General features: G+C 45.2%; 1 protein-coding gene across 12 annotated transcripts in view; it reads left to right on the top strand.

Annotated features, from left to right (window-relative positions):
• The first annotated feature begins 2,274 nt into the window (after positions 1–2,274).
• FAM193B (family with sequence similarity 193 member B) overlaps positions 2,275–12,778 on the top strand; it is a 31,520-nt gene continuing 21,016 nt past the window's right edge. For 5 of the 12 annotated variants that reach the window (XR_004381145.1, XR_004381146.1, XR_004381149.1 and 2 more), the window contains exon 1: positions 2,276–2,518. Coding sequence is in view for 7 of the 12 variants with exons in the window: in XM_032844646.1 (XP_032700537.1) it covers positions 2,309–2,518 (210 nt within the window). In the remaining 5 variants the exon portion in view is untranslated. Of the gene's footprint in view, positions 3,592–5,546; positions 5,869–8,552; positions 8,614–12,778 lie in introns of those variants that run through there. The other 7 variants (XM_032844655.1, XM_032844640.1, XM_032844713.1 and 4 more) reach the window with 6 other exon arrangements.

The following is a 12,778-nucleotide window of genomic DNA, read 5'->3' as shown; positions in this document are numbered from 1 at the left end:
GCCCAATGCAGGGCTTGATCTCATGACCCTGAGATCACAACCTGAGTTGAAACACTTAACTGACTATGCCCTCCAGGCACCCCTGCAGACAGACCACTGTTTGTGAGATTATTATCTGCCTTCCAGCACACACATCATGCTTACCAAGTCATCTAGGGCCTCTCCTACTTCCTGTTCTCAAGGTCCATCAGAATGATGTCATCAGTGTCACAGTAGTTTAGCCTGGTAGCCCAAGGAATGGTGATTTGGTCAAAATTTCCCATAAAGTAAATATGTTCAGAAAGTGACATACCCCTGAAGCAAGACAGTAAAGGTTTACTAGAGGAACACAAACTATTTCTAAAATTTGGTATAGAAGGAAAAGCATTTACTAGACCCATAGTTGTCGATTAGAGGCCAACAACTGCACCCATATGTTCCAAGAATGACCACTCTGAGAAAGTGCCCATAACTGGGGTTCTTACCAGAGTAAGTTTGCCAGAATGCTCTGTCATTCTTCAGGACCATCTATCTTCTCCATCAATAAAGAGAATGTGGCATACACACACACACACACGCACGCACACGTATACATATATATGTGAAAGAAATATATATAAAATACGTCTGTATAAGAACATATATTACATACATAGTGTATGTGTACAATATATATAAAGGAATATATTCATCCTTAAAAAAGAAGAAAATCCTGCCATTTCCAACAACATGAATGACTCTGGAGGACACTCTGCAAAGTGAAATAAGCCCATCACAAAAAGACAAATATTGCATGATCTCACTTATATGTGGAATATGTTAAAAAAAAAAAAAAAAGCTGAACTCATAGTAACAGAAAGAATAGTGGTTACCAGAAGCTGGGTATGAAGAAAAAGAGGTTGGGTTTTGTTTGGGTTGTTTCATTTTTTGGTTTTTGTTGTTGTTTTGTTTTTTTAAGTAGAATGGTGGTTGCCAGTGGCTGTGGGAAAGGAGAATGAGGAGTTACTTAATCAGTACAGAGTTTCAGTTTTGCAAGATGAAAAGAGCTCTGGAGAGGGTTGGCAGTAATGGTTGCACCTGACGAGAATGTACTTAATGCCACTGAACTATACGCTTAAAAATGGTTAAGATCTTTAAGTTTTATATTAGGCACATTTTAACACAATAAAAATAAATGGGAAAAAATACTATCTATCTTCTATCCTGGCCAAACTAAGAAGTAATGTTCATGTAGCAAGAATCACTCTGAATTCTTTAAATCTTTGATGATGGCACTAATCCCTAAAAAGAGATAAAGTATTTTTCATTTACGTTCTTGCTAGTTAAGGAAAGCTCCAGGGCCATGTAGCCCTTCCTCTCAAAATAGCCCTTGTTCCCATTAATTTGGCTAATGTCATAATTCTGCCCTGTTGATGATATCAATAGCAACTGTACATATAATAGCCATATAGTTTCAGGGTACCAATGGTCCTGGTATGAGAGATTGCGCTCAAAACTTTTTCTAAAATTTGTACCATGTGCATGTCTCCTATATTCAAAAAAAAGAGATGGGGATACTCATTTTAACAACTAAATACGTAATTATCACATTTTTTAAACGTTCCTTTGTGTACCACTCAAAATCCTTTCCTGTACATACAACTTTTGCGGAAATGCTGACCTAGTATTTGCCCCAGTCATCTCATCTTCATCACACTGGTTGTAACCGCGTATTTAACGGTCCACTTTGTCCACCAGACTGGGGCAGGAGCGGAGTCTGAGCTCTGCTGTCCCAAGCACAGAACGCTAGACTCCCCAGTCGACCATACGTTGCAAATAAAGACCTAGACCATTACTTCATCTCTTTCACTTCCTGCCGTCCACGAGACCTTGAGTTTTGGCTTGCTGATGTTGAGTCCCGGCTTCGCCTTCTGTAAGCCTTGATTTTCTCCCCTGCAAAATGGGAATAACCGTACCTGCCTCGCCGGGTGAGTGCGAGGAGTCGGATGGTGGGTGTGAAAGTACTCTAGAAATTCATTCATTCATTCATCCACTTAACTATTATTAAGCGCCCAGGGCCGGGCGGCATGGTTACCACAGCGACCACCCTTACCGGGCGCAGGTCGCACCAGGTTCTCACACTCGCAGAACTCAGGTGACCTTATTCAAAATGGCGCAGGCAGCCTCGGGGGCTAGTGCGGCGGCGCGGACGCCGCGCCCTATGACCTGCTGGCAGCAGCAGCGGGGGGGAGCCGGGCGCCGCCATATTGGCTGTTGTCCTGCGAGGGGAGCGGCGGCGGCGGCAGTGGCGGCGGCGCGAGTGGAGCGAGGGAGCGGCGCGAGCAGCAGCATGACTCGGAGGCGGAGCAGGCCGAGCGGCGGCGCGGGCCGGCGCGAGCGGATGCGGGCCGCGGGGCAGCAGAAGCCCCAGGCTCCCGAGCCCCCGCCGCCGCCGAGCCTGGAAGCGGGAGCGGGTGCAGGGCCCTCGGAGGCTCCCGTGGAACCGGACCGCGACGGCCCCAGGGAGGAGGACGAGCCCAAGTTGGCGCCTGGACCGCAGGTAGGAGCGAGCTAGGGGAGTCCGGCTGCTCCGGCACTTTCATCTCCCGGGAGCGGGGCCGGGGTGAGCTTGGGGATGGACCATCCTCCACTGGCTGGGGCTGAGGCTATCTCCCCTGAGGCGGGAGTGGAGGCTGGACCCTTCTCCAAGCCGAAGTGTGGTCCGTCCTGTCCTGTGACCAGGGCTGCCTGCCCTCTCCCGCCGCCTCCGGGCTGGAGCAAGGGCTTAAACCTTCTGGTCGTATATCCACACTGGGACTGGGCTCTGCTCCTGAGGCCACAGCTCAGCTCTCTGCCCTTCACCTCCCCCTGGGCCCACCTGCTCCCCCTACCCACAGGCTGGGGCGCTGTGCCCTGGAAGGCTGCAGCCTCTTCCCTCTCCCCACCCCGGGAGCCCCACCCTTTCCCCTCACTGCCTGCAGCCGCTGCCCCCTGAGCAGCTGTGTGCCCCCAGCATATGTCTCCAGTGGCCTCCCGCTTCTCCCTGCCCAGCCGAGCAGTTGGAGCAGCCAGCCAGGCCGCCCAGAAGACTTATTTGGTGGGGCTCCTGCGCTGAAGCATAAACTAGCAAAGCCTGCCCTTTCTTCCCTCTCTACCTCTGACCCCACAAGGTGGCCTACCCCAACCCTCAGATCCCCGGCTTTGGTGAATCCTGCTAAGAGTGAGCAGTAGCAGGACTCAGCAAAGCTTCCAGCTTCCCACCTGGAAGAAGGTCACTTTCTTTTGAGCAAAGGAGATAATGGGAGGTACCCTGCCAGTGTTCCTGAGAGCCCGGGGTGGCACGAGCCACAGTTGCTCTGGGAGGGTTGTGGCACCTGGGGCTGGGTGGCTCGCCCTAAGCTTGCTCTGACAAAAGAGTTTTGAGTTGGTCTTTTGGCTGAGCCTGCCAAGGAAGGCAGGCTCCTGCAGGAGTCTTGGAGGGTCGGATGCAGCGCCGGATGAGGATGAGGCGTGGCGGAAGATGCGTTTGGCTCTGCAGACACTGCATCGGGCAGCAGGGGACTCTGGGAGGCTGGTGCAGCCAGAAGGCATGGCTCTTGACAGCCTTCTAGTAGAATCTCTGGAATTGTGCATGTGAGTGGGGATGCCATTTGGGGAACCATTCCCAGAAAGCCTTCCCTGCCTTCCCAATTGCGTCAGGTGCCCCCTTTGTGCCCATAGCCCCCTGTACCTCCTTTGGTAGCACTCCCCATTCTTCATGGAGACATTCTGTTGATGTATCTGTTCCCTGCACTGCACTGTGAACTCCACAGGGGCACGGACTATGTCATCTATCTCTTATCCTCCATGCCTAGCCCTGGGCCTTGCTGACACTGAGTAGAAATAACTAGGTGAATGAGAGAGAATGAATCCGTTGAGGACCTGTGCTTATTGTAACCCAGTTTTGATGCTGGTGTCCTTTGTGTTTCAGATCACAATAAGATTTTTAATTAATGAAAATGTCACCACTTATTGAGTGTCAGAAGGCCCACCTTCACCCTGAGCCCCTACCCTGGGAATCAGCTCCGCAGGTTGGACCCCACCCTTGCCTGGTCTAACTTTAGACCCTGAACCTGCTTCCCCCTCTAGCTTTCCTCTTTCTCTTCTCTGGGCCACCCTGGGAATGCTATTATCCAAAAGGGGAGCATTAAGGTAGGGAGAGCCAGGGGAGCTGTTGTCTTCTCTCCTTCTCACTCACCAGCAACACTTTAAGGTCCCCTTCCACTTAGCTAAGTTATAATATTCATGGCCAGAATTTTGGATAATGGCTTAACTATTTAGTTTTTATTTAGGACACAGCTTTCCTAAGAACTGTAAGCTTCATTATCTGTTCCACTGCTTGACCTGCCAGTTCATTAATTTATTAGTGCCAGATGTTTTATATACCATACTTCTAATCTTCCCACCACCCCTGTTCTTTCCTCAGTTTTTAATACAGTTGTGATGAGTTAACTATTGGTTTAATTATTGGTCTGCTTTTGCTGCATAAACTCTGAGAGTGCAGGAACCACGTCAGTCACTCTTGTACCCCTATGCCTGTGGTTAACAGATGTTTAATGAATGAACTGAAAGATATAAATACTATTTCCCCATTTTTCAGATGAAGAAACAGAAACTCAGAGCAAGAAAACATTTGCTCATATAACTCCCACTATAGGTCTCAGGTGCCTTCTGCCCCTCCAAAAAAGGATACTCTTTTGTGTACTGTGCAGGGTTTAACAAGGCCTTTTTTAAAAATATAGCCACGAAGAGGTGAAACAAACTGACGAACTCTCTTCTGATTGTACCTCACTTTTTTGCTGGGGAGGGGGTTTCTTAATCCAGAAGCAGGCTTTTGTGCCCTGGTGAAAAGCACCTGCTGAAAGGGTTGGGGTCACTTAAAATTCTCTGTGTACACAGAGTGGGCATGTAAGGTGAAACTCTGTGTTGCATGCCAAACTGAAGCCAAAGACAGCAAATAGGACCACTTGTAGTCCTCAGACAGGTTCTGAAGCCCCACGTCACACATTGTTTTATTTTTATTTTAATTTAAGCCAATTTTTTAAAAACCATAAGATTCCCACAAAATGGATTTGTGCCATTTCTTAAAACTCTAAAAATCTGGTGTTGCTGGGCCCACATTTCTGTAAGACCGTGATCTGCAGTCTCTGAATAGTGTCTGCCCCTAATAAGGACACCTGATCTGTGCCAGGCCCTGGGTTAGCTGGGAATGCAGAAGTGAATCAGATGTGGTCCCTGCCCACAAAGGGCTCATGGTCCAGGGAACACGTATACAGTCATTGAGTTAGGCTGGAAGAGCCAGGATTCCTGAGTTCAGGTTTGAAGGCCACTCTGGTTCTATCCTGTCCCCTTTGCTCATTTGCATAACTTGTTCACATTTAAATGCAGAACCTTAAGCTGGCCTATTTGGGATCCCAAAAGCCCTTCCAGTTGTTTGAGGTCACTAAACTGCATTGATCTGTTTACTTAAAGAATCCATATCCTCATTTACTAAATAAGACTAAAACAGTTACTACCTTATTAACAAAGGGGGAAAAAAAAAAGAAAGAAAAACAACTTACAAAGCAGCTGAATAAGGCAGTAGTGAGAAATAGTGTTTAGTATTCCAGACTTGTGGTGAACTCCCAAGCTCAGTCTCTAACTTTGTGACTCTGGGCATGTTTTTTCCTCTTCTAAGCCGCATCAGCAATGTCATAAGAGAATGTGGAGCAACCCACGTAACACCAAGTACATCGAGGCTCCTGAGGCAAGAGCAGGAGTCAGAGATAGTTGGAACTGTGCCAGATGGCCATGCAGAGTCTGAGGGTTCTCACCTGCCAGTTCTGCTGTCTGTCTTTTGGCCTCTCTTGGACCACTCAGCCTGCAGTCCAGGTGCATACTCAGTAAACCCTCAGGAGACTTGCCAGACTGTAAACCAGCAGTTGGAGCTGGTTGAGCTCATCTTGCCCTTCCCATCTCTCATCTCTCTACAGCACCTGCTGAGACCTGCCCAGCCCAGTTTAAAGAGAGTTTAAAGAGACTCTAGAGACCTGGTTCCCCACTACTCAGAGTTAAACCTGCTCCCTCAAGAGACTGGAGCAGAGGATAAGTCAATATCTTTATTGAAACCATCTCATTATGTTTAATCCACTCAGCAAGCATTATGACCTTTATTTTGGGCACACAGATGAATAAGATAGTTCCTCTAACCAGGGACCTCTCTCAAAATCACTGCAAACCCAGTCTAGACACTTTCATTGCAAGGAGTAGGTAATGATATGGGCGGTGGGGGGTGGGGAAACCCTGCCACCTCTGGTTCTTCTCTGTAAGCCAGTAGAGATTCTCTAAAGTAGAAATGCTAAAAGGCCTTTGAAGATGAAGACTTACTTGTTAAGATTGTTTAATTTTTAAATTCCTTAAAAAGTTTTTATTTTTTTTTAAAGTTTTTATTTTTAATTTTCTTAAAATGTCCCAGATCTATAAACTTAATATCTGGTATTAAATAGCCTGTTAATATCCTGACACCTTTATATCCTGAACCTAGAAATTTTGAGAGCAAGGGCTATGTTTTATTTGTGGGGTATTTATTGTACACGGTCCTTATGTGCTCTATAAGTGGCTGTTAAACCAAAGTATAATAAAAGAAGTAAAAGTGAGGTTTCTTCCACTTTGTTCTTACCAGCCTCTACTGCTGGGCCAGGCTGGCCATCATTCATTCATTTAGGCCCATTACACACACACCACACCCAGTCTCCCTCTCGCCTGACCTGGTGTTAATTTATTCTGCAGACACTAATGGACACCTGATCTGTGCCAGGCCCTGGGCTAGCTGGGGATGCCAAAGTGAATCAGTCCCTGCCCACATGTATATATTAATTGTAGTTAGGCTAGAAGAGCATCACTTTCTCTGAGTGAAGGTTCAAGTCTTAGATCCTAGTAAATGGCCTTTGGAAGAGTTTTAGCCTTTTTAGTTTGTTTTCTCACATGTGTGACAGTGATGCCAGGTTCCCTTTAGGGCAGCAAGTACTGTATGTCAAGCACTTAGCACAAGTGGCAGTCATGATTATTATAGATACTTGGTATGGGAGATGCACAGAAATAATAGTCTAGAGAAGGCTTCTCAGAACTAATGTTTCAAGGTTGAGTAGCAGTTCCTTTAGAAGGGATGGTGGGAGAAAATATCTAAACAAAAAAAGACCCAGAGGCGAGAACTGCCCAACTCAGGCAGAGTAGCATGCAGTCAGGCTGGAGAGGTTAGCGAGGTTCTACAAAACCGCACCAAGAAGTTTGGGCTTTATCCTGCAGGCAGTGAAGAATCAGTGAAAGCTTCTAAATAAGAAAGTGAACATGATGTTCTTGGGTAAATTCTTTGAGAGCATGAGAGGAAGCCATCTCAGTGCAAGAAGCAGCTGTGATTGCTTGATTCTACCTCCCCCTCACCCCAACCTAACTAATCATCAGATCCCCGGTACTTTGCTGGACCCTGTCCCAGACCTACAGAATCAGAGTCTCTAGGTCTGGAGCCCAGGAATCTGTGGTTGCTAAACCTCCCAAAGTGATTCTATTGTGTGGCTGGGTCTGGGAAATGCTGTGTTGAGGGCGGCATGGGGAAGCTTTGCGGAAGCCTAGGATGTTTTTCAAAGAATGGGGCTTCCCAGAGAGGGGAGCTTTTCCATAAGTAGGAATAGAAACAGCCTTAGTTTTAAAAACAAAACAGAGTTTCCCCAGTTTTCCATTTGTTGCCCCATGAAGATATTCTGCAACTGCTTATCTTCCTTTGTGTGTCCAAACACTTACCCATGCCCATTTGGTACTGCCATCTCTGCTGAACAATTGGGATGCAGTAAGTCATGAGGCACAGGTCCTGCCCTTCAGTGTCTTAGTGTTCTGGAGAAGACATTTCAAAAACGGATACATAGATGATAAGCTCTATTCAAGAGATACGTAAGAAATGTTAGGACATTCCACAGCAAAGCACAGTTTATTCTGCCTGTGGACTTAGGAGGAGGTAACACTCAAATTGTGCAAGGAAGAGGCAGAGGGAAAAGCATGAGTGAAGATGTAAGTGCTTTATGTGTTTGAGGAGAGAAACAGATATTAGGGAAAGGAATGGTTAATGATTCTTCCTGGCAGGATGTGCAGAGCAGAAAAGGACTGAGGAGAGGAGGTCTTACATCTCAGGAAAGGCCTTGTGTTTGCACCCTTTGGTTCTGTCCCCATGGTTCCCCCCTCATCCTTCAACCTGTAGGTAGATGAACATGCTACAGTCCTAGACCATCTCCCTTTAGACCCTCCTCAAGGCTCTCAGCTCTCCAGCTCCCTTTGTGGTTCCCCCTCCATTCTGAACTGAATAGACCTCTTCATCTACTCTGAATAGTGATAAAGGGAAACTGAGGCAAAAAGAAGGGCCCTAAAATACTGAAGGGTCTTACTAGGAAGTTGTAGCCAGAAATTGTGGATGGGAGGGTACAAAGGGGCCTTGAAGGTCACCTGTCTAGTCCTCTGTCCTGTGCTTCAAGTAATAACTTTGGATTGGGCAAGTCTCACTTAGTAAGTTTCCCTGTCATTTCTTCCAGGACAGAAGAGGAAAGAAACTAACGGGTATTGAGCACCTACTGTGTGCCAGGCCCAGGCCAGGTACTTTACATAATTTATTTCCTTCTGTCCTCACAACTTTGTGAAGTATGGTTTTATTCTCATTTCATAAATGAGGAAATTGAGGCTCAAAGAAATTGAGTAATAATTCAAGATCATACTGAAATGGCAGAACTGGGATTTGAACTCGCAACAGTCTATCTCCAAAGTTCATACTCTTCCACCCATAAGCAATCTGTACTGGGGTGACAGAGTAGGTAATACGGTTTGCCTGAAATTCCAGGTTAATAATAGTAGTTTACACCTTCCGGTGGCTGATTGCACCCAGGAAGCAGGTTCAACAGGTGAGCCAGCCTGGGGGGCGGGGGGAGGCCACTGGGGTCAGAGAGACTCGATGCCCTATCCTTGGCTGAGCTTGTACAACCAGAGAGGATTCTCCACAAACCAGCTGGTGTAAAACAGCAGTTCTTTCAGGAAGGAACTGAGCCAACAGCCTGAGTGGGAGTTCGGGTGAAAGCTCCAGGGCATTGTGGTACAGTTATATGACCTCCTTAAGAATTAACTTTAGCACTGATACCCTTTTATCAGTGACCCAGAGTGACAGCTATGCTGTTAGCATAGCATGCCCAGGAAAGGACTAATTCAGCTGTGTCTTTAGAGTCTGTCCTTTGTGTAGAGCAACTGAAATGCAGCCAGGTGCGCTTTAAGCATTTGTTCATTTATTCAGTCAATGTCTACTATGTGTCAGTCCACGCCAAGCCTAGGTTCTTGGGCACACTTAAATGACCAGGATGCACTCCCTGCCCCCAAAGAGTTCTCATTCCTCCAGGGGTTTGAGGCAGACAGAATATGTCTGTGGCACATTATAATAGGTGCTATAGTAAAAGAATTATTTCTCCTTAGCCTGGTCCAGCAAAAACTGCATTAACCTTTGACCAAGATCTTTGGGCATGAGTACAAATTTGCTTAGGAGTAGAACTGAGATACTGAGGCTTTGCAGGGCAAGGTGTATTGGAGGAGCAATATGAATGGAACCTGAGATTGTCGGGGGTTGCACATGTAAGTGAAACACGGAGAGGTCACCTGGGGCCAAGACATGAAACACAGGGGCCAGAAGGTGTCATGGTAGTGAGCACAACCAGAAAGGAGCCAGGAGATTAAAGAGAGACCAGGCTAGGAAAGAGGAGCTCAAAGGAAGCAGTTCCTCAAACTGGATAAGTATGTGAGAAGGCACATAATAAGCTTACATAAACTAGAGAAGCCTAGTGTCCTGGTTGGATGGTTGTTTTCGTTTGTATATTACTTTGTTACGTTAGTTTTAATTGGGTGTCATTGTAATTTGTGTTCCTGCCTGATTCTCCAAAATGAAGCATCTGGGCGTTTGGGAGTTTTGACAACCCCATGCAAGAACCTGCCTGGTTTAAGCATGTGTTCTTAGGCAGGGATTCTGTATCATTTGATGTTTCCCAGCACCTAGCACAAGGAGAATGGGCTCTGAGCATGTTCATTGAATGAGGGAAGGAATGGGTGAATGGAAAAGTAAGTGGCAATGACTGGGCTGATGAGCTTTGCTAGGCTAGGGATTAGTCATTTTTCTCTGCTTCTAGAAGGAAATTTTGGCTGCTTCTGTTGTCCTCTGTCTGCCTTGGTGACAGGGAGGCTCTTGGAGTTGGGTGCCTTGAGAATAGAGTGCTCTAATGGGATCATTTCAGAATAGAACTTGGAAGCTATTACAGGGCTACTGGTTAGATACAGCATACGTCTTGGGGGAATCCTCTGCAAATGTACACAAACTTGGGGTTAAAAGGACTCCATGAGAGGAATGAGAGCAGGTTTAGTGCTGGATATTAGATCCACCTTCAGAGCAGACCTTGATAGCTGCCTGTTCTGGTGACCTGGATTATTCCCCAGCAATTCCCAAATTGTGGACAGAAAGGTGAAATGGAAAATTTATTCATGCCCCAAAGAGCTATCCAGATGTGCCAGAAACGCTATCATTCTTCATAGTGACTGTTGCTAAATGTGCACCCGCCAGATGACAGGAGCCTTTAGAGGCTTTACATTAGCAGTTCTCAAAGTGTTTGGTCTGAGGCCCTTTTACACTCCTAAAAATTACCAAGGACCCAAAAGGACTTTCTTTTGTTGGTTTTATCTATTGATACTTACCAAATTAAGTATTAAAACTGAGAAAGCTTAAAAATATTTTAACCAATTTTTTTTAAGAATAACAATAGTAACCCTATCATGTTAACATGAATATTTTTTTAATGAAAAATACATTTTCCAAAAAAAATAGAAGAATGGTCTCATTTTCATTTTTGCAAATTTCTTTGTCTGGCTTAATAAAAAGAAGCTGATGCTCATATATGTTTCTGTATCCCATCTGTTGCAGTACATTGTTTTGAAGTATATTTTAAAAATCTAGCCCCAAATAGATAATGTAGTTGGAAATGGAAGGAGTATTTTAATGGTCTTTTCAGGTGATTGCTGATCTTTGCAATATGGAATCTGAGACCATATCAATGAAGTCTTTATACTCATTTACATTGAAATTTGTCAGTTTATCTAGCACCTTGAATGGATTTTTTTTTTTTTTTTTTTTTTACCAGTGCATGATTCTAAAACATCGTGCTTTGCTCATTTGGAAAATAGGCTCACTGAGTTATGCGGCTCTTCCAAATGTTTTTCCATTTCATTTTACAGTGTCAAAAGACTATATTTGTTAATATCACTGTCATTTTTACCAGAAAAGTCTTAAAGTATTGGGAAGCTGTTAAGTTCATGATGATGGATACAAAATTCTAATATCCAAATTCCCAAAATTCTGATCTTTGCCTGAAAGCTTGAATTTTGTCATTGGCCACAAATAAAAAGTTTGTTTTCCTTGAAGTGACAGGCTCATTTTGTTCATTTTTTGAGAAAATGACTGGCAGTTTCCAAGTCTGAATAACCCACTTGTCAGTCATTCTTTCAAGTAAAAATGATGTTCCGTGAGAAAAATTGGCTTCCTTTTCCTTTGATTTTAACTACTCTTCTCCAGGAAAATCTAGACTATCACAGCATAATGTTTCTTAGGCCAAGACAGAAAAGTTTGGGGCCTGGTCAAGAGAGGGAGCAGAGATAATGATTGTAATGACTGCGCACACCACCCCCCTGGGCTGGGAGTGGCCACAGTGTAGGGTTCACCTGGCTCCTTGACTGCCCTGGGGATGTGCGTGCTAAAACATGGATCCCTTGTATGAGTAATCCCACACTCTCAGAGTTGCTGGTTTTGCCTGGAGTGAAGCAGAATTTAATGTTGGAGATATTTTGAGCAGATCCCAAATGTAGAAAACCCCTAGAATCTTCCCTTGCTCTCCCCACCCCCCCATTTTTTACCTAGAACTAGAAGTTTATCTGGAGAGGCTCTGAAATTTAAACTGCATGAGAAGGAGTAATTTCTGCCCAGGGCTGTTGGGTTTAAGGATCAGTTCCCTGGGCTCTGTGATGAGGAAAAATGGTTGGGCGTTTCATTCATTTGATAACTATTTATTGTTCATGCTCTTGTGTGGGAATACTGTGCCTGATGTTAAAAATGCAGCTTGAGAACAGCTAGTTGAAAGCCTGAGTTGACTTTGAGGCATAAGGGATCATGATTGCCAGGAATTTGAAAAATGGCAGGAGATTGCATTCAAAGGGAATTCTGAACCAAGAGCTTTTCTCTGCCAAAGGAAAAATTTGCAGAAACACTGGTAGTACGGGCTGCATATAACATCTCCAGTTTCAGGATTCTCACCATTCTGTGGCAGAAGAAAAGAAAATGTCAGAGAAAAAAGTCCCCAGGCCCCACCAAGCATTGTATTTGGGGGCAGGCACCAAGGCTTAGGGCTAAAACAGCTTTGGGGGTAGCCCCAAGAATTGCCTGGCCCAGAAGGAAAAACTCAGGTATATCAAACTCAGGACCATGAGTAACTAGATTCCATTTAGCTTTTTATTAAGAACAGAATGGCCAGAGGGCCAAAGTAATAGATTGAGTGTCTATTGCATGGAATCCCTGGGCTAGCCTTTGCATCTCTAATGTCACTTAATTCTCTGGGCAACCTTATGCAGTGTGAGGTGGTTTCATCCCTGCTTCAGTTAGGACTTAATGAGCTTGCCAGGCCCAGTGTTTTTTTTCCTTTAACTGGAAAGACAGCTTGTCCTGTAAATTTATTTCCATTGATGGCTA

The sequence above is a fragment of the Lontra canadensis genome, unplaced genomic scaffold (assembly GCF_010015895.1).
Source record: "Lontra canadensis isolate GAN:19392208 unplaced genomic scaffold, GSC_riverotter_1.0 scaffold4, whole genome shotgun sequence".
Classification (NCBI taxonomy): domain Eukaryota; kingdom Metazoa; phylum Chordata; class Mammalia; order Carnivora; family Mustelidae; genus Lontra; species Lontra canadensis.
The sequence above is the reverse complement of the archived record's forward strand: the minus strand, read 5'-3'. Positions and strand labels throughout refer to the sequence as shown.